Source organism: Perognathus longimembris, chromosome 4 (genome assembly GCF_023159225.1).
Source record: "Perognathus longimembris pacificus isolate PPM17 chromosome 4, ASM2315922v1, whole genome shotgun sequence".
NCBI lineage: Eukaryota > Metazoa > Chordata > Mammalia > Rodentia > Heteromyidae > Perognathus > Perognathus longimembris.
In genome coordinates this window covers 62,226,724-62,252,485 of record NC_063164.1, presented here as the reverse complement: position 1 = coordinate 62,252,485, position 25,762 = coordinate 62,226,724, and the positions used below count along the sequence as shown (strand labels likewise).

The window sequence follows — 25,762 nt, the reverse complement described above, 5'->3', positions numbered from 1 at the left end:
ACATTTTTGTGCATACAGTCTCATTTTTGGTTGGCTATAATCCCATAAAGTACTAATATAATTATTATTGTCTATGGGACACTATTTTGTTTTTAGTTGGAGTCTAGGTTGTATGGCTCTATAAACCAGAAACTCCTTTAATGGACTGATAAAGGTAAAGAAACAGGAAGCATTCACAGATGAATATGGTAAGGAGCTAAGGGAAGACATTAAAGGGAGCATAAAGGAAATGAAGTATTCTTGGAAGATTCTTTGCACTACCTAGTGAGGTTGTATACTTAACTTATGAACTCAAAAAGGAGCTGTTGTGCTAGTTGTGTAATAATTTTAACTCTTCGGGAAGGCTGAGTGGGGAGGATCACAGTTTGAGGTTTACTCAGGCAAGTTAATGAGCCCTTCTTCAGAAACAAGCCTGGGTCTAGTGGCACACACCTAGGACATGTGTACAGGAAGCAGAGGTAGCCATATTACAATCTGAGCCTAGCCTTGCAAAAGCATAAGACTCAATCTCAAAGAATGATCCAAAAGCTAAAGGGCAGGGGGCCTGGCTCAGGTTGGTAGAGCACTCGCCCAAGAATAATGAAGCTCTGAGTTCAATTTCTGGTACCAAAAATAAAGTAAAAAAAAAAATTCTACAAAACCCAGAGATTTCACTCCCTGAATATGAAAGATCTCCAGCACTTTCCAAAAAACACTGAAGCATACCTATCCTCTTTTGGAGTAATTTTACAGTAACATTGTTTTCCTATTTAAAAGAAGTTTTACTTTCCAGGGAACTAATGTTTTCTCCTATATTTCGTTTTGGTTTTTTTGTGTTTTTTTTTTTGGCCAGTCCTGGGCTTTAAACTCAGGGCCTGAGTACTGTCGCTGGCTTCTTTTTTGCTCAAAGCTAGCACTTTTCCACTTGAGCCACAGCACCACTTCTGGCCATTTTCTATATATGTGATGCTGGGGAATCGAACCCAGGGCTTCATGTATAAGAGGCGAGCACTCTTGACACTAGGCCATATTCCCAGCCCTGTTTTCTCCTATATTTCATATTCACTTGCTGATACTTTTATACCTGTATAAATGGTAAGATAATTGATTGAATTATTAAGAAAAATTACTTAGATAGAAAAAATATCTATTATGTCTAAGCTCCTTGTTACTAAAACAGAGTAAATTAGTTTAGGACTTAGTGAGTTTTTATCACAAAGTTATATGTATAACTATACAAATTAACTAAGGGATGGCATTACTCTAGTTTATAATGAAATTTACTTAATTTAGGTTATGGTACTATTTTTTGGTACAAAGACTGTACTTTTTAAAAAGTGGATACCTGCGGTCCATCTCTGGCTTCATAGAAGTCACCCACTCTTACTTTTGCACTGAAGCTGAAATTGTCCCTTGAGATATCCATTATTCCATTTCTGCTGAGATACTGAAAAAATCACATATTTTTCCACTTCAGGTTTTAATAATTACAACCCAGCTTTGATGTAAATCTAGCTTCAGGTCACTAATGTTTTGCATAGCCTATAAGGAAGTTATAGATTTATAGATCAATTTAGGTCAAGTACATTAGACCCACAGAATGTTTTGCATCAAGAAATTTTATCTGAGAAGGAAGTGCACTATTTCTTTACATGAGGAAACTTGATATGCTCTAACATATGTTAGTTGGTGAAAAGTATGTACCTTTATGACATCAGGGTACTGCCTAAGTTTCTTTCCACATGGAGCATAATATGCTACTTCTCCTTGAAGGCGCCCGCCAAAGTTTCTTACTCTTGTCTCTCTCTGCCAGCTACATGTAATAGAAAGGAGGGTTATGATATAATTTTAAGTTTTTTAAATTTAGAAAAACTACAGCACACGTTCTTTACAAAGCATAGAAAAAAAAGTTCTAATCATACAACAAACATATTCACTTCTAATATGATAGTTTTAGCTAATTCATTGACAAAATTAATCAATTTGTTTTTTAAAGTCCATTAAACTTTTTAGAAATTGTAACTGGAATTACTTTGGGTATTTAAAACATTTTAGTAATGTCATGAACATGAAGTTCAAAATTTTAAGTGAAAAAAGTTATTAAAGCAAACCTCACTCTCTTCCATTTGAGCCTCAAGTATATCCAGTGTGAAAGCTATTAGTTCCAATTAAACCATTTTAATCCATCTTTGAGTGAGTACCTCAGTTTTAACCATAGCATCTTCCTGTCCTTTAATTCTGTTTGTCATAGGACTTGCTCTTGGTTACTTTTCTATTTCCCCTTGGATGCCTGAGCCCTTCCCAACTCAGCCTCACCTCCTCACATTTTAGCTTTAATTTCAGTTTTCTGATAAATTAACCATTTTTCCCTTTGTTCTAGCATTACTGCAGTAAATAATGTTCTGTAGTACATTAACTTATTTTATTAATAGAGAATGAGAAATCAAGGATCTACCAGACATGCATAATATATGGAAGAAAACAAAACTTATTTACATACCCATATTCCAAGGGAATACGAAGTTCACGTTCATCTGTTACTCTTCTTCTTTTAGAAGTGCCTTTAAGAAAATTGAACTAGTTAATATGACCAGCTATATTGATTATCTCATAGTTTAAAATTTTTCTTTTAAAATTCATTTTAAGGATGTGGGTTACTGACATTGTTTTTGAAACATATTATTTTCAGGTGTTTTCTATACAATGCTGTACAAGGCAGGGGATTCTGTTTTGGTCTAAATGACAGAATCACTAGTCTTCTTCCTACAGAAAATATAATTTAAGGTAAAATATGTAGCTTTCCTCTCATTTTGTTATTAATGAAATTGCTCAAACATAAAGGGGAAATGGTAGAGACTTTAGGAAACCTATTTAGAGTTGTTTTAATCAAAAACCTGGATTTCTGAAGCAAAAAAATATTTCAATCTCTTCTTCATACATTTTAAGACAGTTTAATTTCCATGTACACAAATATTAAAGAGTACTCTTTTTTTTTTTTTGCAGTTAGTAGAGTTTGAACTTAGGTGGGCCCTCTTTATATTTGAGCCATAAACACAAACTCAAAATCACAAAGAAATAGGATTATAATTATTTGTAATTTTTTCATAAAAAACACTAATTTTCTCAAGAACAAACAAATTAATCTTAACTCAGTAGAAGTAAGTTAAATCAAAACTATGAATTGCCAGAAAAATAAATCATAAAATATTTTTACTATATACATTTTAGTTTTAGTTATTGAATGAGAAAGAAAGGAGTTTTAGAATGGTAAATATGGAAACTTTTAATATATACCTCTAGAAGTTTATAAAAAGTCAAATAAAAATACATGGCATATTAACAATGGAACAATAATTTTACTAATAGAAATATACTGACTATATAACCTAGGTACAACAATGTATTCCAATAAGATCATTTCCAGAACACTATAGCCTTGCTATGGTCTGACTTCTACTCTACATTGATAAAAATGATGGGTACCCGAATGTGGACTGGAAGTAAGTGTGGAAGAAGATGTGCCAAGAAAAGCCGGTGGTGACTGAGATTCAGAACACAAGGCAGCAGGGGCAGAGCCTGGAGTTTTTCCTATGTGGAGGTTTCGAGGTGTTGAGTGAGCTGGGAGACTGACAGGAGGGCTTTTGGCAGAGGAAGTTGTTTGGTTCAGTTTCATTGATGATTTTTCTCCTTCAGTATCGCTATCTGATTCATCTTGATCTTTATCATCATCATCTCCTTCTTCTGATCCTTCTGTATCTGATTCTGAATTACTATCTGATTCTGGAAGTAAAGAAGTACTTTATTATTATAATTACATAATAACCATTAATTTTCATTTTATTTAAGCTGAATAGTTCAAAACCAGTATTCACTTATTTACTATTGTGAAATCAAACAAGCAACTTCCCAAAAGAAATAAAAAATGACATCATATAAGTTATCTGAGTTCAAAGTCTATGCTATAAACCCTTAAAATTCTTTTTAAACGAATAGTTTTACTCAATAACTTCATTAACATGATTTAAGGAGATTTTGCTTAATGACGTCAAAATGACTTTTAACTTAGAAATAAAGTTTAATTTTTAAACTGAAAAGACTAAGGTAAATGAGGGAATGTAATCAACTATCTAATGAAAAGATTCCTACGGTCTGTGAAGCATACTAAGGTCGGTCATACTAGAACTACCACTAGCCTTTCAGTATTTGCAATCTGAAGTAAAACTATTTTTCTAGGGGGAATTTTTGGTTTGTTTTGGTTTCCTCTCCCTCCCCCATAATTTTTCTATTTAGGCATAAGGCTTTATTCAATCTTCTCAGACTTCACACACACACACACACACACACACACACACACTTATTATAGAAATAACTATAGCATGACAGATCAAGTTTGTAATAATTTTAAATTGTCCTAATCAGTGACACACACACACACACACACACACACACACATATAATGAATACACTCCTGTAGATATGCTAGCTAACTGACTTTATTAACATTAGATAAGTAGAGGACAGCACTGCTATGGTGTGGTATCATCTTCCTATATCCAGGTTCAACATGAAAGCCATTAAAAGCTATGAAATAATGATACTCAGCACCTGTTATGCATAATACTCAGAATACTATTTGGAAGAATTGTTATTACCTTTGAGTACTAGTTTATTTTTAATTGAAAATTACATAATTGACCAAATTTTCCTATTTACATGAAAAAATTGAAATTTGTAGCTAATGAATAACAGATCCATAAACTTTTATAGTATTTGCCTGTATTTAATTTTTTTCTTTATTGTCAAAGTGTGATACAGAGGGGTTATAGGTTCATATGAAAGGCAGTGAGTACATTTCTTGTTCTACTTGTTACCTCCTCCCTCATTTCCCCCCTCCCCCCTCTTCCTTCCCCTCTCCCCTCAAGAGTTGTGCCTTTGGTTTACACCAAATGGTTTCTAAGTGTTGCTTTTTTAATGGTTTGTCTTTTTGTTCTTTGTCTCTGGATTTTGGTATTCCCTCTCCCTTCCCCAGTTCTATTACCCGTATAGACAATATCCAGGGTGCTCGAATGTAATACTACCTGTATTTAAATTTTAAGCTTTTATGTTTAAAAAAATTCTAGCTAAAAAAAAACAACCCTAGAAAGTAAACTGAAATTAAATCAAAGAGTTAATCCATAACCCACTGTGTTTCTTAGTAAATTCTATGTTACTGATGGATTAAATTTTTGTGTACTTTCTGAATGATCAAAACCAAAGATGACTTTGGCTTAACAATGATTTTAAGCCAATGTCTTTGGTTTAACATTGTCTACTGATATGTCTGAACACGTAGCAGAAGAGATGGAAAAGGTGTTTACGGGGGGATAGGTGGTCTTGAATGAAATGAAGATTAGTTGATAAAATTGTTTAACTCGTGCATCATAATATTCACTTCTAAACTATTTATCTAATACCAGATGAATAAGCTAAGAATCAACTTAAAAATTTCAATATCAATTACTGTTATATTTTATTTCATTAGCTTATTACAGAAATGTACATAGCTACGTGGAGTAATGAATGACAATGGTTCTAGATTTGCTAATTAAAATGTTTAGCTCACATAACACTACAGACATGCTTTAAAGTTTAAAATGCATAATTACCTGATGGACTGTCATCAGATTCATCATCTTCATCATCTTCCTCATCTTCTTCGTCATCTTCCTCTTCATCCTCATTTGAATCTTCAGAATCTTTACTGCTAGGAATGTCTGAATCTGTTCCTCTAAATTGTTCCACCAAAGACTTTGCAGGATGAGAGTGATGTTGTGTTTTTAATGTGTTTGTATTATTGCTCGCTGCTTTTTCCTTCCCTTGACTATGGAGAACGGGGGAGGCAGAGGTCATGACAGGTGTCTGACTGCCAGGTGTTCTTCTTCCACTTGTACTCAGATTCACAGGTGAGGAAAAGGGGGTGCTGCTTGCAGTAGCAATGTTTTCATTAAGTTTACTCTGAACTTTAGATTTGGTAGTAAGTGCTAGAGGAGCTTCTTGGATGACACTATGAATAACTCCATTTGGTTGGTGGTTCCCTAAAAGTGCATTTGTCAAGAATGGATTAGGGTGGTTGTTTTCTAGTGTTTGTTTTGGATGTGCTGGTGAGCTAGAGGTTGCTTTTGGGTTTGACAAAGCTGCAATAACCTTCTTCAGGCTCTTAGATGACTCCTGTTTCTTTAACTGTGATGGGAATGTCTGCTTATATTGTTCCTGTTGAAACATAAGTTTAAAAAATTAAATGTAGCATAAAGATTGCCTTTATGTGTTTTCAGTACCAAAAACAGCTGCTCACATGCAGATCTAAATCTTAATATACAAGGTCTGTAAAAGGAATGACAGCAGTGACTAGTTGACTGTTGAAATTGACAAGACTTAACATATTTAAGATATAATTAATTCGTCCCATTCAAACTGTATATACTTTCCCTATCTATACTACTTGTCTCACTCTAAAAATAATCTATATCTGAGACTCTAAAAGCATCTTTTAGGTTTTGTTTGCTTTCTTTTTTTTTTCATCATGTTGGTCCATTATTCTGGCTTCTGTTCCTTTCATCAAAACACTCCTCAAATTTGCCAGGCATCAGTGGCTCATGACTGGACTTGTAGCTTCTTGAGAGCATATAGTTCAAGGCCAACCCAGGCAAAAAGGTTTGTAAGACACCTTCTCAATCAACAGCTTGACATAGTGGCATGCACCTGTCATGCTGGCTTCATGGGAAGTAAAAATAGATTCCCATTCACTCAGGAGGGAAGGAAGACCCTATTGTAAAAGAGGCCAAAGAGGGCTAGAGGCTTGCTTCAGCATTAGAGCACCCGCCTACTAAATGGGAAGTCCTGAGTTCCATCCTGAATACTATTAAAATCTATACATGATACATATATTATTCAAATCTAAGCAATGCTATAATTTTACCTACTCTAGTAACAATCTGGGATATACTAATGCCATTTCTATGTATGATTAACCCTTATTATATTAACTTCTTAGAGTGTAGCCAACTGTATAAACTGTATACCTTACTATTCAAATTACTCTATTATTCAGCACTATCACACCTTCTTTCCAAGTGACTTGGGCTATTTCTCAAAGCTAGGGCATCTCATATTTTCCCTGCCTCTGCATTTTGCTGAAACTATTTTGTCTGTATGAAATATCCTCATCTATTAATTCTCAAACTGATAAAAGAACTGCTTATTCATTAAGATGAGCCCAAAAGCACTCTTTGCTTCTATCCTTTGAGCTCCATCATGTGCTTATTATTGTATGCCATACTCCTTGTATATTGCATAGCCATGAATGACTTTAGTCTCTAAGGAGATACATTTACATTTTTAAATTTTTTTTAAAGCAGAACCACTATCACTTATATTCTTCCCAAAACACTACTTAGAAAACTGCTCTTGAAATGTAGTCCTGCTCTTGGAATGTAGTCAAAAAATATTTATTTGAAGTAGAAATTTAAGATATGGGAGCTTGGTTATACTCAGTGATATAACATTTGCCTAGCAAGTACAATATCTAACAGCAAAAAGTAAATAAGATAAAATAACCAGTACAGCAACAATAAACAATTAAGCTGGTGGAAGTGGTGGCCCAACATTCTATGGGACTTATTTTAGAAAGCTTTTAATGGAGTAACATTTGATCATGTAAACAGTCTAGAAAAGTAACATATTTTCTGAGAAAAATTAATTTATAATCCATTGTGGTATAATTTACATCTCTAAGTTAGAAACTAAAATATTTTGCTCTTTATAAAAATAAAGCCACAAAAAATGATTGCTTTAGTATAATGAAAATAATATATAAATATAAACTGAGTTGTTATTATTATTATTATTATTATTTTGGTTTTGTGGAACTGTGGCTTAAACTCAGGGCCTGGTGCTTGCTAGCCAAGTGCTTTGCTGCCTGAGCCACACCCCTAGTCATGAATTGGAATTATGAAGGTATTTTAAGTCAACAAATGAAGTTAAATTTCCTAACACAAAAAATACTTAGAACTACATTTTAAAAGGAGTTTCTTTCCTTCCTCCCTCCCTCCCTCTCCTCCTCCCTCCTTCCCTCCTTGTTCTTTGGGGTTGGTTTTGTTTTTTGGTGGTACTAGCCTTTGAACTGAGGGTCTCATGCTTGCTTGGTTTCATACTACTACTTCACAGGAGCCATGACTTCATTCTGCTTTTTGTCTGGCTAACTGTGGAGTCTTAGGAACTTTCTGCCAGGGCTGGCCCTGTAGTGTGATCTTTCTAGATCTTATCCTCCTTGATAACTAGAATTATAAACCACCAGTACGCAGCACAAAGATAAGTTTGTACTCCCTTGTTTATAGGCAGTACATTTTACTTCTAAGTATGTAGAAGTAAAGCAAAGAAAATCAAAGTTTTCTTCCTATCCCCCAGTATTAGAGTTTGAACTCAGGGCCTTGTACTTGTTCTACTTGCTCACTCCACTGGTGCTCCACTACTTGAAGCCATGCCTCCAGCCTGATGTTTTCTGGTTATTGTACAAATGAAGACTTCTGTACTTTTTCTGCTTAGGCAGAGTTCAAACCACAATACTCCAGAAAAGCCTCCTGAGAAGCTAGGATTAAAGATGTAGGCCACTGGTGTCAGATTTCTTCATCACTAAAATTCTAACCAATTATCTTCCCTCCTATTTATGTCTACCACACTTCATCCTAGGGCTAAAATCTTTTAAACTGCAAATATTGTTCTTTTTGATACTAGGGTGGTGTTGTGACCCTAAAAGTATATAAAAGCTAATTACTTCTTTGGTGCTGGGAAGTACATGCTACCACTGAGCTACATATCTAGCTCCACCTCTGTTTTTTTCTAATAAGAAAATAATTTTTAACTCACCCGTTTGGATCGCAATTCACTGGTCAAAGAACTAGTTTCTTCAGAGGTATTTTGATTCCCTGCTTTAAGTACATCAGGAGAAGGAACTATGAGTTTCCTGTAGATTTCCTTTTTGGCTTGATTTACCAAAGATAAAGGTTTCACATTAGACACCAATCCCGTAGACTGTATTACACTGGTGTGTTTGTTCACAGATTCCTCCTTTGCCTGAGAGCTTTGGAAAATAAATGGAAGCTGCTGTGACAAAACCTGAGGCTGCTTCTGCTGGGATTGGAATGATGAATGAGTCTGGGATTCAGACACTAGAGGTAATGGCTGGTGTGTTCTTTTTTCCTGGGCTTTTTCAGTTGCTTTCTGTCCATCGGCTTTTGGGTCTGAAATACCATGTAATAGCACCTGGAAATAAGATGTAACATCTTAACTTCTTAATATCCATCAATATCATCAAGTAATGAAATGTAGAAAGTTACACTAAAAAACATTCCTAATGATTTAAGACACATAAAATGTAAAGCTCACTAAAAATACATTAAGTATTTTTCTTTAAAAAAATTGTTCTCGGGCTGGGGATATAGCCTAGTGGCAAGAGTGCCTGCCTCGGATACACGAGGCCCTAGGTTCGATTCCCCAGCACCACATATACAGAAAACGGCCAGAAGCGGCGCTGTGGCTCAAGTGGCAGAGTGCTAGCCTTGAGCGGGAAGAAGCCAGGGACAGTGCTCAGGCCCTGAGTCCAAGGCCCACGACTGGCCAAAAATAAATAAATAAATAAATAAATTGTTCTCTATCAGTACATAAATGGAGAGACAAAGGGTAAACAAATGCAGCAATGGTGCCCACTGGACACTATATTAAAAATGAACTTTACAAATTGTGGGTAGGGATGGGGGGAAAATTGGGAGAGATCAAGGTAAGAGGTGCCATTATCCAAAAAGAAATGTATTCTTTAGTTGACGTATGTAACTATAACCCCTCTGTACATCACCTTTATAGTAACAACTTAAAAAAAAATTTCAAAGCACAAAAAAGGTTTTCTATCTCCTATTATGTGCCAGAGTAAGAACTCAATATAATTAACCAAACTTCAGATCCTGAGAATCAAGATAAGCTTGTGATTTGCTGACTTCTATCCATGCAATAATGAATACCTGGTTGTTACTTTTATGTTGTGCTTCAGTCTCTGAATCAGAATCATCCTCTTCACTTTCTTCAATACTTTGATCCTCCTCCTCTTCATCTTCTTCCAGATCATCTGAATCACTGCTACTAATACCTTCACTTGAGGTGTCTGATGATGTGCCTGAATCACTGTCAGTGTTGCTAGAACTCTCCATAGCTTTCTTCCTTGGTTTCTGGATAAAGAGAAAATATTTGGTAAGACATTTTTTTTAATCCAGTTTCAGTAGAAGATATGCTCTTTTAGTGTTAAGGTGGTATTTCTAACACTGAAATACTATTTCAGGAAAAAGTTCAATATTGTAATGGCATTTAACAAGCTGATCAATTAACTTTTCTTGTGAATTCAATAATAAAATCTGCAAGCTCTGTCATATGTGGAATATACTATATATAGTACACTACATAATATACTATATATAGTATACTATATCGTATATAGTATACTATATCGTAGTATACTATATACGTATATCGTATAGTAGTATAGTATATAGTATACGATATAGTATACTATATAGAGTATACTATATAGTATATAGTATAGTATGGTATGGCATGTAGTATATAGTATACTATATAGTATATAGTATACTCTATATAGTATGCTATATAGTATATAGTATACTATATAGTACAGTGCATATAGTATATACTATATACACTATATATACTATAGTATATACTATATAGTATATAGCATACTATATAATATACTATATATATACTATATATATAATATAGTATGCTATATACTATATAGTATGTATATATATTATATACTATAGTATACGCTATATAGTATACTATATAGTATATATACTACATATACATATATAGTATATATATTACATATGTTGTATTTCAAAATGTATAATGTTAAAAAGGACAGCTCCCAAAATCTAATTACAATTACAATAAAAATGTTAGATACATTTATCTCTGTCTGCTTTCTGTGGATAATGAATAGTCTAATAATCACCCATAATATGAGCAACATACCCCTTTTTAGGTACTTGTCATCAATTATGTATAAAGGGCTGCCCTTACTTTCAAGAAACTTTCATTCTGGTTATTAGAGGGGTAAACAGATGATCATTATACAAGCAGTATTTGTATATAGTAATAAGTGCTATAAGGAAGATAAAACAGGTAGTAGCAGGTTTATGGGGCCATTTTAGTTAGCATCAAAGAATTTGATTTTCATAGAGAGAAAGAAAAATATAATAGATGAAGAGATTTATGTCTGGAAAATTTAAGACTACTGTGATAAAAACAATCCAAAGTTGATAGAAATGTCTAATAGGTTACCTTTTTTAAAAAAGGAAGTTTTGTGTTTAAAGACAGACAATTGTAAAAAATAAATACAAAGGAAGATCATGCATTAAACAGCTACATAACAATAGAAAAGCAAGAACTCTAGGAATACTGAAAAGGAGAAATACTTAAATGATAGTGCAACAAGATTAAGTACAATCTATAGTTATTTAAGGACAATCTACAGATATTTGCCATCTAAATGGCATTTGCTGACAGGTGAAATAAAACAGAGCAAAAAGAGACATTATAAATTAACAAAAAATCTTTCATAATTACAAGGACTTAGAGAAAAATAGTAATTAACCTAATAGGAAGAAAAATTGAAGCCATAGTTACAAGACTACAAACCTATACTCTTCCTTTTATGCTTCTATATACTGAAATAAAATACAGCTTATATGTAAGGAGAGTAACTTATTGTTACTTTGTATTCATTCAATGGCTCTATTAATTGCTCCCAGCAAAGGTATAATAACTCTTCCACAGGCACATCCTAATAGACACTGTCTTTCCGTGCAGCATCTAGCTCTTCCCTCAGAGGAAAGCAAAGAGGGATGAGAAACAAAAGGAGAAACACTTAAATGATAGTGCAACAAAATTAAGTACAATCTACAGTAATGTGAGGATAGCAAGTAGAGACAGATCATAATGTAGAAATTAAAAGGAAAGGAATAGTAATAAGCCTAGCATTTATTTGGCAAAAAGCTGCTCGTTCCTTGCAACCAATATTTTTGTGGGTGCCTAATTATACTCACCAAGACTATGAAAATCATAAGGAATCTAAACTGAAGTTATCACTTTTGGTTTAGGAGGGTTTAGAAAGGAGCTGAAAGTATCAGGAAGTGATAGTGATTTCGTAGGGGGAAAAAAAACAATTTCAATGCAACAGGAAGTTTGTGTATAATTTTATATTTAAATATAGTATGGGAAATGGGTCTCTATACCCATGGAATGGGTCAGGATGTGCTGGTTCTCAAGCTTTAGGCTAAGAAGATTTCTGTGAACAACAGAGAATTCCTACGTTCATATCTGAACAAGGCACAGGAATTCATGAGCACTGTGACTGTGCTGCATGTGGTCTCAGGAAAGTGTATGTTAACAGAATGCAAAGGCACTCTAAGATATTGAAGAAGCAGGCATCAGTATTAGAAAACAAGGGAAAACAGTGTTTGGATATCACCATCGGTTTCATTTCCAAAGTCAGAGGGAGAGGAAAGAGAAGAAGAGGGAAGGGGAGAGGAAGGGAGGGGAGAGATTTACACATAATTAGACTGCATGTTTCTTTCTTCTCACTTAAAACATTTTTAAAAAGGATCATCTTAGATTTATAAAAATGATCAAAGAAAAGCTTATTAATTTCCTTGCATCTGATCTCAAAAAGCTTCTCAGAAGCCTCTCCTTGAACTTTCATCTCACTATACTTTCTGCTTTCAATAACAAAACAAACACATATTTGAGGCTATTATCCATCAGGTATAGCTGCCCAGGTTTCTAGGGATGCAAGGTATGAGAAATAGTAAAATACTCCTATAGGGAAAGGAAATCAACAGTGATGTAAATAAAAAGTGTTGAATGACAAATACCACATATAAACAGGAGAACTAGATATTAACAGCTATGGAGTGAGGCTGGTGTGAGGAAGGTAACACTGTCATCAGGTAGTAACATTCCTGAGCTAAGACCTAAAGGAGGGTAAGCACCAATCACACTTTCAGAGCATTTAAATATAAGAGAAACAGCAAAAGAAAGCCATGTGCTTGAGAAGATAATGCCACTGGGGGCATGTTCAAAAATAGAAAGTCAACCAGACCAGCTAGACAATGTGAACCACAGAAGAAGGATAAGAATGGTGAACTGGAAGAGTTCCAATCATATAGCTCTTAATAAAGAGAAAAGGATAAAAGCACTTTACCCTAAGAGGAACAGAACTAGAGGGACTGATCACAAGATTTCTTTCCAAAAATTTTCTGTTGTAAATTACATGCAAAATTAGCAGTCTTAATTGGTTATTTTAAGTGTGCAAGTTCATTAGTATGACAGGCATGTAGAATATTATGCAGTCAAGAGAATATCATCTCAGAACCTTTTCTACTTGTAAAACTGAAAATATATACATTAAACCCAACTCCCTTTCTCCTCCCTAAATCTAGCCCCTACTACCACCATTCCACTTCTACATCAGAGTATAACTATTCTAAGTAGCTCATAGAAACAGAATTATACATTTTTATGTGCTGTAATATGATCATGTGAAGATATATCTTTCAGTCGTTCCTTTAAATTTTCTGGGATAGATTTCCACAGTGGAATTGCTGAATCATAACATAATTCTATTTTATATTTTTTGAGAATTCTCATACTATTTTCCACAGCAGCTTTAACATTTCTTATTCCCAAACATATGCTATTTTTACTCATAAACTTGCATATATATATATACATATATATATATATATCCTTTTGATAGGCTGTTTTGGTTGCACGGGAAAAATACTTTGTATAACAGCAAAAATAGAACTCATTCAACCTACATTGTTTTATTCTTTGTCAAAATTAACTTATGTGCTGAGCCTGGTGGCTTACACTTGTAATCCTAGAAATTTTTGAAGCTAAGATTAGGGGGAGTACAGTTCAGGCTCAGCCCAAGTAAAAAGTTTGTGAAATGCCATGATGACATGTGATTGTCATCCCAGCAAAACAAGAAGCAAAGACAGGAAAGATCCCAGGTGTAGACAGCCGAGTCAAAAAAAGTTCATGAGACACTCATTGAGATAAAAAAGGATAGGTAGAGTGGCATGTGCTTACACAGCTATAGTAAGAAGTGTAAATGAAGGATCACAGGCCAGGACAATCTAGGCAAAAAGTAAGATCCTATATCAGAAGTAATCAGAGAATACCAGGTACTGGTGGCTCATGTCTATAATCCTAGCAATTTAGGAGGCTGAGTTCTAAGGATCATGGTTCAAAGCCAGCCCAGGTAGGAAAGTCCATGAGACTCTTCTCTCCAAGTAACCACCCAAAAGCCAGAAGTGTGGCTCAAGAAGTAGAGCACTAGATTTGAACATAAAAGCTCAGGGATAGTACCAAAGTCCTAGAGTCAACACACACACACACACACACACACACACACACACACACTCACACACACACGAGCAAAAGGACTGGAGGCATAGCTAAAGAGACACAGTGCTTGCCTAGTAAATATGACATCTTAGGTTCAAACCCTAGCATGGGCACTAAAACACAAAATAAAATAACATCAAAACAAAGTGGACAAATTTGAATTTAATTCTTTAAATATCTATGCTTTCCCTAAATATAGATGCAGACTACATCAGGGAATTGGATTTAATCAGTGGCTTCCAGGGAAGGCTCCTCAGTGAAGGCAACATCCTCTGGGAAGGACAGAAGAATTTGCTAAAGAACTTCCCCTCCAAACTATACGTAAGAGAGCTCACAAAGCATTTTTTAATAAAACTTTTCAAACTAAAAATTCTGAGTAAAAAGGTATAGGATTTTTCCTCAGTTGTCTTCCATATCAATTTACTTACTAAACAACTCATCATCATAAACTCATGCCAGACCATACATTAGGCTACAATGATTAGGATGATACTAAATTAAATTCTCTCTGGATTCTAAGACCAAATTTTTACCTTAATAGCCAATGCCTCATATGTTACTTTCACTATCTAGCTATAGACACTAGTATGTGACATCAGAATGTCTATATAAAGGAAGGGCTCCTGTACAGTTAACACATGCATCTGATAACAGTTTTTAGTTTAACAGCACGAGTTCAGCATGAGTTCTGGTTAGGATGTGAATGTAGGTTATTTATTAGTATCAAAGATAGGGGCTATTTCACATGTATTCTTCCTAAGTCTTATAGCATACCTTGAATTTCTGGGAGCACAAAACATTTAAGATTTCAGACTTTTCAAGATTTTAGCACTATTTCCAAGAGGTACAATAGTGCAAAGTTTATAAGCAAGGGCACTGAGCTTTTAGAAATACAAACAAGATATTTGAGATTTGCTTTAAAGTAGCATGAGAATTAAGAACAGGTGATATTTCTTCACTTGGTGTCTGGCAGGGAGAGAAGCTGGCACAGCTTGGAGACAGGCCCTCGTTACCTACACTAATGGGAATGCTTTGAAACAAGAGAACTGAGAACAGCTAAGAGCAACAGGTGGAATCAGACCCTGAAACCCGTGTCCCTGGGAGGAAACAGCCTGAGTCTTTCATCATGTTTGCTCAGTGGTCAGCAGTTTTTAAAGGAAAAAAGAAAATGTTTATTTTGGGACCTAAGTACAGTACTATGGTGCTTTTATGATGAGTACCAGTAAGCCTCTCCCCCAAGCACTCAGATAAGTGCACTACATCCTGGAAAATAACAATTTTCTATTGAGAAGAAAACAGAGAGATTTGGAGGAAGTATCTCTGAAATATGCTCAGTGAAAACAAAGAAATCCTTGCTTTTTCTCTTCAGGCTACTGGTTATCAAATCCAGAGCTTCGCATATCCTAGGCAGCAAAGGCTCCACCACTGAGACCAGAAAGTAATTTCTTAGGATTAAAAACTGAAACCTAGGATGCATGTTATTCAGATTCAATGTTTAGAGCAATGTCATTTGTAATCAGTGGCTAACCCATATCTTGCTATACTTGCTTTGGTGTAACAGAAGCTTCCTGCTGACTTTGATTCTATTGCCTAGACAATGCACAGTCACAACCCTTTGACTGTCTTCCAGCCCTGGAAACAGAGTTTGAAAAGTACAGAAAAAAAAAAGACCTCATTTTTTATTAGTTTATATTAGTCATGGGTAGAAGGATGTTTCATTGTTTAGTTTCCACACATTTACAATATAATCCAATCTCACTCCTCTTTCACTCTCTGCTTCCCTCCTCCCCTTGCCAGACTATTTCAACATGTTTCATTGTTCTATCTTCATGGATACAAACAATGAGCTCAATTCCCTCTGCTACTATCCACCAACAAAGTCTGTCTCTCTTTCCAAGTCCCCCAAACCCTCTACATAACTCTATTATCTCTGTTTTTAAAATGTTTTCAGTTGATACCAAGGCTTAAGCAAAACAAACCAAGACTGTCACTCAAGAATAAACTACAAATAAAAGCAGACCAGATTCACTGATATGAGTGATGTAATTTATAAAATGTTAAGATAGCTGGAGACGGCTCAGTGGATAAAGGAACCCTGGACTTAATGCTGACTTTCATGTATGGAGCAGAGAGGTCAGGGTTGCTCTGAAAGAAAGTGGAGGAAAGAATCCAAAGTTTGGCATGATGAAAATATTGGTGTGAATTTACCATGTGTAATTATCCACTAACTCCACCACTGTTACCCTTCTACAACAGAAAAGATCTAGTTTGAAGGAAGAAAGTACGAAAATGTTAGCAAGTTAGTAACTAGTCAGGACATGGTGGTATAATCCTGTAATCTCATAATTGGAAACTAAGGAAGGAGGATCACAAACTCCAGAGTAGCTTGTGCTACACAGTGAGACCTTGTCTCAAAAAAAAAAAAAAAAAGAAAGAAAGAAAGAAAAGAAAAGAAAAGAAAGTAACCAGCGACAAAAGGTTAATTACTAACAAGCATGAAGAAATCTCTCTTTTTAAAAAATACAGGAATAGTAGAAACAGAAAACAGCTAGTTTTTTTATAGGGCTGAAATAGAGTACTAAAGTAAAGACCATCTTAGAAAATGGCCTCTTTCCTCCAACTCCAACTCCAACTCACTCAAAGACTGAGCTTCAGATTTCATTGGACAGGATAAGATTATGGCCTGATGGATGGTAGAGATGCTCAATGGGATATTACAGATCAAGCCTGGCATAAAAGATAGCTGAGAGCCAAGAAAAAACTTTGGCTAGTAACTTGTCAGCTGAGGCGTCAGTTAGCTGGAAAAGCACTCCACTACTTTCCCATCAAGTCTAGTCTAGAAGCTGCTTACAGGGATGCGAGTGAAGCTCACTAGAAGGTGGGTACTACTGAGACCTTGACCATTACAGGCTCTCTTGACCACCAATAGCAGAGAAGCCACTAGATGGCAAGAAATCCACCACTGGCATCCACAGCTAAAAGAAAATGTTGATGAACCAAAAAAGAAACCCTTTACTAACAAAGCCTAACATTATGCCAACTAGTAAAAAAAGAAAGGGTGAATGTAGAGCTCAGAGACAATAAATTAACAGCCTATATAGTTGGAGAAACAAATGAAACTGGACATGAAGTGAGTTGAGACTGTATAATGGGTACAGAGGATTAATCTATGTGATTTGAAATTTCCATAATAAAAGATCTTCATCTTTTTTGTTCAGTTTTGTTTTCTCTGAAGTCTACAGGCTGAGTGTCAACTTATTTGATTTTGAATCCTTATTTGCTAGTTATTTTGGTGTTACTTCCTCATTTCATTTTTCACTTGGAATGCTAGAAAAAACAAAAGATAGTAGAGCAAAGAGAGTAGAGCAGAGTGATAGCTAGTAAGCTCTCAATCCAGTTTTACCTATTGGGACTAGGAGTGTAGTTTAGTGGTACAGCAGCATGCACAAAGTCAGAGGATGCATTATTGCTGTTTCCATTAGTTTTAAGTTGTCAAGATTTATAATATGAGCATTATGCCATAAAAATATACATCTACAAATCAGAAACTTGCTACTAAATAAATTTATAGATTATGACAGTTTGAGCTTTAAAATGTTTAAATTATACAGAGATGTGTTATATATTTGTTCTTCAAAGAGTAACTTACCTTATCTTTGATTTTGTCAGCCCTACCATCCAAAGGCTGGCTTTTGCTTTGTTCCTGATTACATTTTACATTTCCTCCACCTGAACTGGTACTTTTAGTCTGCCCCACGGAACTTGAAGCAGTAGTGGCTAGTACAGATGTGTTCACACCAATTACAGATGATGTACTGTTTCCATTAACTGAACCATTTATACCTTGAAGACAAAAATAATCATGTTTATATAATAGAATATTACTTGTTCATAAAAAGAAATGACGTACTGATAAATGTACAATGTAGATAAAATTCAAGAACCTTGTAAATGGGAGAAGCCAGACACAAGAGGTCATATATCATTTGATTTCATCTACATGAAATATTCACAGTAGGTGTATCCATAGAGACAGAGGGCAAAGTAGAACTTGGCAGGGACTTAAGAAATAGGGCTCGAGAGAACAAGTGTTAAATGGTGATGGGAAGTTTTCTTTAAGTTGGGAAACATTTTACAGTAAGAGAGATGGTGACTATACAGCGTTATAAATTCAGAAAATAACACTGAATTATTCACTTTAGGAAGTCTAACATTAAATTATATAAATGTTACTCTAATGAAAAGTTTAGAAATACAAAAGAGGCAAATATTTCCTGTTTAGAGGAAGTTCCCCCAAACACTTATTAAAGTTAAAAAATCACTTTATGTACAGAAATATTAGTATTACTTAAAAGAAAAACAAAATTTAGAATATTTGTTGAAATTAAAGATGAAAAGCAATTATATTGCATTGAAAACAGGGAGACAAATGAGATACACAGGAAAAGGCAACAGAACTGAATTCTAATCCTGATTGACTGTCAGTATGTAAAGCAGTATTTTATTGTGAATCTAAACTTAGGCTGAAAAATAAGAAGAGTTCCAATCTCTGAGAATTACTATCAAAATTAAGCAAGATAGTGACAAGATGTAGCACATGCTGTAAAAAAAATTATTAAACCTGAACTAGGGAAAATCAGTATTGCAATGGAAGATTTAATAGTACTTCACTCATATTAACATGCGTACCTTTTTCAGGACCATTTCGGTTACTTTTTCCTGAAGTCCTTGAATGGAATGAAGAATCATGATTCTGGGCTGGAGGAGCAAACAGTGGTGGAATTCCGAGTAGTGGTGGGAAGTAAGGTGCTGCGGGACGAGTATGAACATCTGCTGTTCGCCACCATTCTGTACCTCAAAATCAAACCAGCCAGAGAAAAACAGTTCAATGACCTTTCTAGTTCATTCTAGTTACTGATTTCTATATTTCATTTATGATTTCCATCCCCTCCCTTAAGTTTCCTTGAAAAGACTTATGCAATACATATAGTTCCCATCTCTTTCTAACTGGGTGGGAACAGTTAATTAGAACTGGTACCCTCATTATTTCTCTCATTAGGCCAGATTCAAGTGGCTTCACTTAACAGTTTTCTAGATTCAAGCCAGAAAGAATACAAAGTATTTCATAGTTTAAAAAATGAAACAGAACAGAATATAAGTAACTAATTGACTCTTTGATGACATACATATATTTCCTAAATGGATAAGGAAAATATTGATGTCTATATTGTTTTAAGGCTTTAGAATTTCAACTTAGATCTACAACCTAAGTGAGAATTTCCTCAACTTATATATAATAATTATATATAATACACATAATAGATTATACAAGATATATAAGATATACATGATATATTATAATATATAATAATATAAAAATTATACATATAGTAATTACATTGGGGGTTTGATAAATCAGATAGTTTCACAATACTACCAGTCTCTGTAATCAAGCATACCTCAATGGAAGAAAATATTCTATAGTGAACCAAAAACTGAAAGAAAAATCAATTTTTTTGTCTAAGAAATAAATTCTCAATGAAAATTTCAAAGACAAACAACTTTACATTGAACTATAAAATTTGTAGTTTCTTTCCTTAAAATAAATAAGTTCTGGGGCTGGGGATATGGCCTAGTGGCAAGAGTGCTTGCCTCGTATACATGAGGCCCTGGGTTCAATTCCCCAGCACCACATATACAGAAAACGGCCAGAAGTGGCGCTGTGGCTCAGGTGGCAGAGCCTTGAGCAAAAAGAAGCCAGGGACAGTGCTCAGGCCCTAAGTCCAAGCCTCAGGACTGGCCAAAAAAAAAAAAAAAGTTCTATTTATACTTTTCTATATAAATTATAGATGATAATAATTTATCAATAGAAGATAACTAAAAGTGGTAGAAAAAATCATTGAATATATATGTATATATAAGTATATATATATATATACTTCAGATATTCAAGCAGCAGTTCATAGTTAAAACTTTTAGTTATAAAGGAAGACTGTGTGTGTGTGTGTGTGTGACTGAGATTAAATACCTTATGCATGGGAAATAAGAAGACTGTGTGTGTGTGTGTATGTGTGTGTGTGTGTATGCGACTGAGATTAAATACCTTATACATGGGAAATAAGACCTCTTCTACCTAAGTCATGATCTCAGTCCTTTTGGTATTTATTTCGAAGATAACAACTTGTTAACTTAAGCTTAAATAGTCTTGCTGCTGTTTCTCAAATATCTGGGGTTATGTACAGGCATTTGCCACCAAGCAAGGATAAGAGTCAATTTTTATAGAGCACATTTTTCAAGGAAGGTAAAGAAAGAAGATATTTGAATAGTTTTGTATAGCCCTAAATAAAATCCTAGAATCCCCAATTTACTAATCCCATAAATTCCAAAATCTGTTATCTTTCATGCCAATCTTCCAAAAAAAACCATGCATATTTTTCTTTGATTACAATACCTCATTAAAATTAGAGGGTGGAAACATAATACTACATGAGAGGAACTCAATATTATTTAATGTACCATAGTATAGGATGCTTAATGTTGTTCTAGAAAAACATTCCTTTTAATATCATTGCAAATACCATGGAAAGAGAGGCACAGTTTCATTATCTGGCTCGTAAAGGTGGAATGATGGTCAAGTAGTGGTGGCTCAAGCCTGTAATCCTCACTACTCAGTAGGCTGAGATATAAGGATTGTAGTTCAAAGCCAGTAGGGGCAGGAAAGTCTGTGAGGCTCTTATCTCCAGTTAACCACCAGAAAACTGGAAGTAGAGTTGTGGCTCAAAGTGGAAGACTGCTAGCCTCCAGCATAAAAAGCTCAGGGAGAGCCAGCCCGCCCATGCTCATACCTGTAATCCTACCTATGCAGGAAGCTTAGATTTGACGATGGAGGTTGAAAGGTAGCTGAGGCAGGGAGCCTGTAAAATTCTTATCCCCAATTAGCTATCAAAAATTAGGAAGTATTGCTGTAGTACTAGAGATAGAGCATTAGGCCCTGAGTAAAACAGCTTGGCCCTTGCCCTAAGTTCAAGCCCTATGACTAGGAAATGAAGTCAGCAGTAGAAATTAAAGATAATAGGAAAATACGTTATGAATAAGGTGGCACCACAGAGGAAAGTAGATAACAAGTGAATTAAATCAAGAGCTGAACATTGTTCAGCTTTTGAAAATAAACTCTACAAATGTTTGATATTATTTCATAGGAAATACATCTTTTATAAAGTGACAAGTTTATTTATCTTACAAATTTAGGAAAATAAACAATTAAATTTATCACAAACTGGCTTGTTGATAAAATGAAGAATACAAATTAAGGATAACAAAATTCAGTACATAATGAATCTCTAAGCACAATCAAAAGAGATATCAGCATAGTAGCAACATTAATCATTCTCACTAGAAAGATAATATCTGAGAATACACTGAATCTCAATTAAACATAGATTTAACAGATTATTATTTTTTTGTTCTTTTGAAACAGGTTCTCAGAAGTTAGCCCAAACTAGCATGGAACTTACGATGTAGCTCAGGCTGGTCTCAAACTTGCAATCCTCTGCCTCATCCTCCAGTACTAGGATTATAGGTATGCTCTACCATACCTTGCTCTGATTGGGCATAATTTTAAAAACATTCATAGTTGGAAGAGCTAGACACATCATCAAAATTCATGGTATAATAGCATTACAATCTATCAATCAAAAACTATTTTAAAAGAAATTACCAGGAAATATTATTTCAATGTAGATTGAAAATAATTTATTACTAAACAATTTTATATTTCTTGGTTTAAGCAAAGATGAATAATACATTGGAAGTGCATGAAATTTAAAAACAAATTATTCCTTACTCACAATTGCTAGTAATGCATTCCTGTGTCTTTGATTTACTTTTTTTTTTTAAATTGGCAGTTTGCTTACCCTTTAGGATAGAGTAAATTATAGAGAATTTAAACTTCAGTTATTGCACCAAACTAGTCCTCTCAAAACCAGACATAATAGTAGTTCATTTGGCAAAGAAGTTTGCTAATGTTGCCATTCTCTTAATCACTAAAGACTGCATCTCATAATTGTCTGTTTGTATCTCGTCCCAGGATGAAACAGAACATAAACTATATGGTTAGTATATTCTGAAATAACTGTTCTAGTGCATTGAACCTAATACTGAATGTAAGGTAGAACAATTACATACTTTATGGAAGCACCAAATTTACTAAAGCCCAGATAAATAATTTTTATACTTGTTAATTCATTAGTCCACTGCAGAAGGTATTTGATTTTAGTAATACTGTAATCACACTGTTTTAGAAATGCTCAAACTAGTACTACAATGAACTATTATTATTATTATTATTAATGGCTATTTTGACTTTTATTTAGGAATCTTCTATTTCAGGAAATATCCGCTGTTTACCTTGTTAAACAATGATGCAAAAAGCAGAATAAAATAAGTTCTTACCAATATTTTTAAAGAAAATATGTAGGCTTGGCTACCTGAGACTAGAAATCAAAGGAATAATGACTCAAGAAATAATACTCAGAGTATACATTTAACCATCAACCCTTTCTGCATTGAGTTTAAACAACACGCATTCCTTTTAAAGAAGCACTTGGTAATTTATTAACCATTAAAAAAAGCAAGAAAAAATATTGATAGCTACCAATTATGGACTAGTTATCAGACCCTGTACATCACATCTTCACAAGCACCTTGGAGGCAAGGATTATTAGTGTTGGTGTTTTATTATTTTTATTGTTATTATTTTACTGATAAGAAAACTTAGGCCAAGATGTCAGAATTATATCTTACTATTTAGATTTGCCATATTTTATCTACCCAGTCATCTGCTGATAGATATTTGAGTATTATAAAACATGGTGCTTTGAACATTCATCTACAAGTAACATGAATGGCATTTTGCTCCTGGCTTTGGGGGGAGGGGAAGTACTGTGATTCGAATTCAGTCCTCACACATGACAGGCAGATGCTCTACCACTTCAGTCATGCCCCAGCCAAGTGAATACTTTTTTAAAAATCAAATTAACCTGAAAAAATTCAAATGCTACACTTATAATATGTACTTTTCTGATTACTACATTTCAACAAAATACACTGGAAAACCTGGCTTTATTATTCCATTGTATGGTGAATATCTCTTTTTGTAATCAAATACCTGAATACTCTGATGCTATGCCACCTAATACATGTATTATATACTTTTGTATGTGATTAAGATTCTTACACAAGTTTTAATACACCAGGCATTAGACTATCCCTTTATTGTTTACTTTAATACACAAATTACTGCTTGAACATTTTCAAGCTTTCCTCTTTTCCTTGAACACTGTAATAATGTTTACCTGGAAAAGATGCTAGTTGGGGATGTGCGGCTAAGGCTGTGGGTGTACCAAGTGTCCCCAAACCACCAAATTCTGAATGCCCTGAGCTGGCTGAATGTAGACCAAAGACTGGGTGGCTGACCATTGGGAAGGCACTCGACACTGTGGACAGGTTAAACGGTTGATCCCCAGCTGCTCTGAATAAATGTCCTGGGAGGGAAAAAAACACACTTAAAGTTGTACTATTAAAAAAAAAAAAAAAACATGAGATTTATCTGGTTTCAGTGCTTACGCTTTAAATTTATAATAACTGTTTTCCTGTGAAATTTTTATTTTACATTTTTCTGCTGTAATTTTTACTCTTCAACTACAGAATGAGATATTTCTAGAAGCATAAAAGTGTTGTAAAAGTGAAAATGAATGATGGTAGAATCTTATTAAGCTCAGTTTTGATAATTAATGTTTCAAGTAAATAATTTTCATTAAGATTATTTGACCGGTGAAATGAGGCCAAATTTGGTTAATATATGTGCATTAATGTAATATCAAATATTTTTGCTTATTAAAAGAATACAAATGCTCTATTAATCTAAAGTAGAAAATCACTAAAATAGGTCCCAAATCTGTTACAAATCGTTCCTGAAAGTATCATACACTTTAGGCAAAAAGATCCCAGTTTCCATGAGCCAGAATTGAGGCACTTTTGTTTTCTAATACCTTTTAGTTGAGTAGAATATCAGGATTCCAAAATGGGAGTATATTCTAGCTTAATAAAATAATCTACAAGATAACACAAGGGATTGGGGAACGTGGCTTAGTGGTTAGAGTGCCTGCCTGGCATGCATGAAGCCCTGGGTTTGATTCCTCAGTACCACATAAACAAAAGGCCCGAAGTGGTGCTGTGGCTCAAGTGGTAGAGCTCTAACCTTGGGCACAGAAAGGCTCAGGGACAGAGCCCTAGCCCTGAGTTCAAAGCCCAGGTCAGGCCAGGAAAAAAAAAAAAAAAGATAACACAAGGAATTAATGAATAAAATTGCTAATTGGATTTGCAAGTGGTTATTTAAAAAACATTATTGAGGGCTGGGAATATGGCCTAGTGGTAAAGTGCTCGCCTCATATACATGAAGCTCTGGGTTCAATTCCTCAGCACCACATATATAGAACAAAGCCAGAAGTGGCGCTATAGCTCAAGAGGTAGAGTGCTAGCCTTGAGCAAAAAGAAGTCAGGGACAGTGCTCAGGCCCTGAGTCCATGCCTCAGGACTGACAACAAAAACAAAACAAACAAAACAAATTATTGAAAAACTTTGATGTACTATGTAATATATTAAACTTCAGTGTGACTTTTCAGTCTCCACATGGAAATCCTTTTTCTCTCTCTCTCGCTCTCTCTCTCTCTCTCTCTCATGCTGGTACTAGGTACTAGGGTTGAAATTGGGCCTGGCACTGTCTCTTAACTTCTTTTGCTCAAGGTTAGTTCTCTAGTATTTGAACCACAACTTCACTTTCAACTTTTTGTTTTTTTGTTTAGAGATAAGAGTCTCATTACTTTCCTGCTGGGACTTTGAATTGGCTTTTGGATGGTTAATTGGAAATAAAAGTCTCACTGTTTCCTTCCCCAGGATGGCCTTAAAACTAAGATTCTCAGGGGCTGGGGATATAGCCTAGTGGCAAGAGTGCCTGCCTCGGATACACGAGGCCCTAGGTTCGATTCCCCAGCACCACATATACAGAAAACGGCCAGAAGCGGCGCTGTGGCTCAAGTGGCAGAGTGCTAGCCTTGAGCGGGAAGAAGCCAGGGACAGTGCTCAGGCCCTGAGTCCAAGGCCCAGGACTGGCAAAAAAAAACAAACAAAAAAAACAAAAAAACTAAGATTCTCAGGTCTCAGCATCCTGAGTAGCTAAGATAACTGTGAGCCACTAGTATCAAGT

At 34.8% G+C, this 25,762-nt stretch overlaps 1 protein-coding gene across 19 annotated transcripts in view; it reads right to left on the bottom strand.

The window, feature by feature from the left end:
- Positions 1 to 25,762, bottom strand: part of Baz2b (bromodomain adjacent to zinc finger domain 2B) — a 300,548-nt gene that overhangs the window by 77,825 nt on the left and 196,961 nt on the right. For 8 of the 19 annotated variants that reach the window (XM_048345362.1, XM_048345361.1, XM_048345358.1 and 5 more), the window contains 10 exons: positions 23,853 to 24,041; positions 19,189 to 19,353; positions 18,149 to 18,342; positions 10,029 to 10,232; positions 8,881 to 9,276; positions 5,625 to 6,228; positions 3,463 to 3,759; positions 2,480 to 2,540; positions 1,684 to 1,792; positions 1,325 to 1,426 (listed from right to left, as the gene is read on the bottom strand). In XM_048345362.1, the coding sequence (XP_048201319.1) occupies positions 1,325 to 1,426; positions 1,684 to 1,792; positions 2,480 to 2,540; positions 3,463 to 3,759; positions 5,625 to 6,228; positions 8,881 to 9,276; positions 10,029 to 10,232; positions 18,149 to 18,342; positions 19,189 to 19,353; positions 23,853 to 24,041 (2,321 nt within the window). The remainder of the gene's footprint in view (positions 1 to 1,324; positions 1,427 to 1,683; positions 1,793 to 2,479; positions 2,541 to 3,462; positions 3,760 to 5,624; positions 6,229 to 8,880; positions 9,277 to 10,028; positions 10,233 to 18,148; positions 18,343 to 19,188; positions 19,354 to 23,852; positions 24,042 to 25,762) is intronic. The other 11 variants (XM_048345365.1, XM_048345367.1, XM_048345374.1 and 8 more) reach the window with 5 other exon arrangements.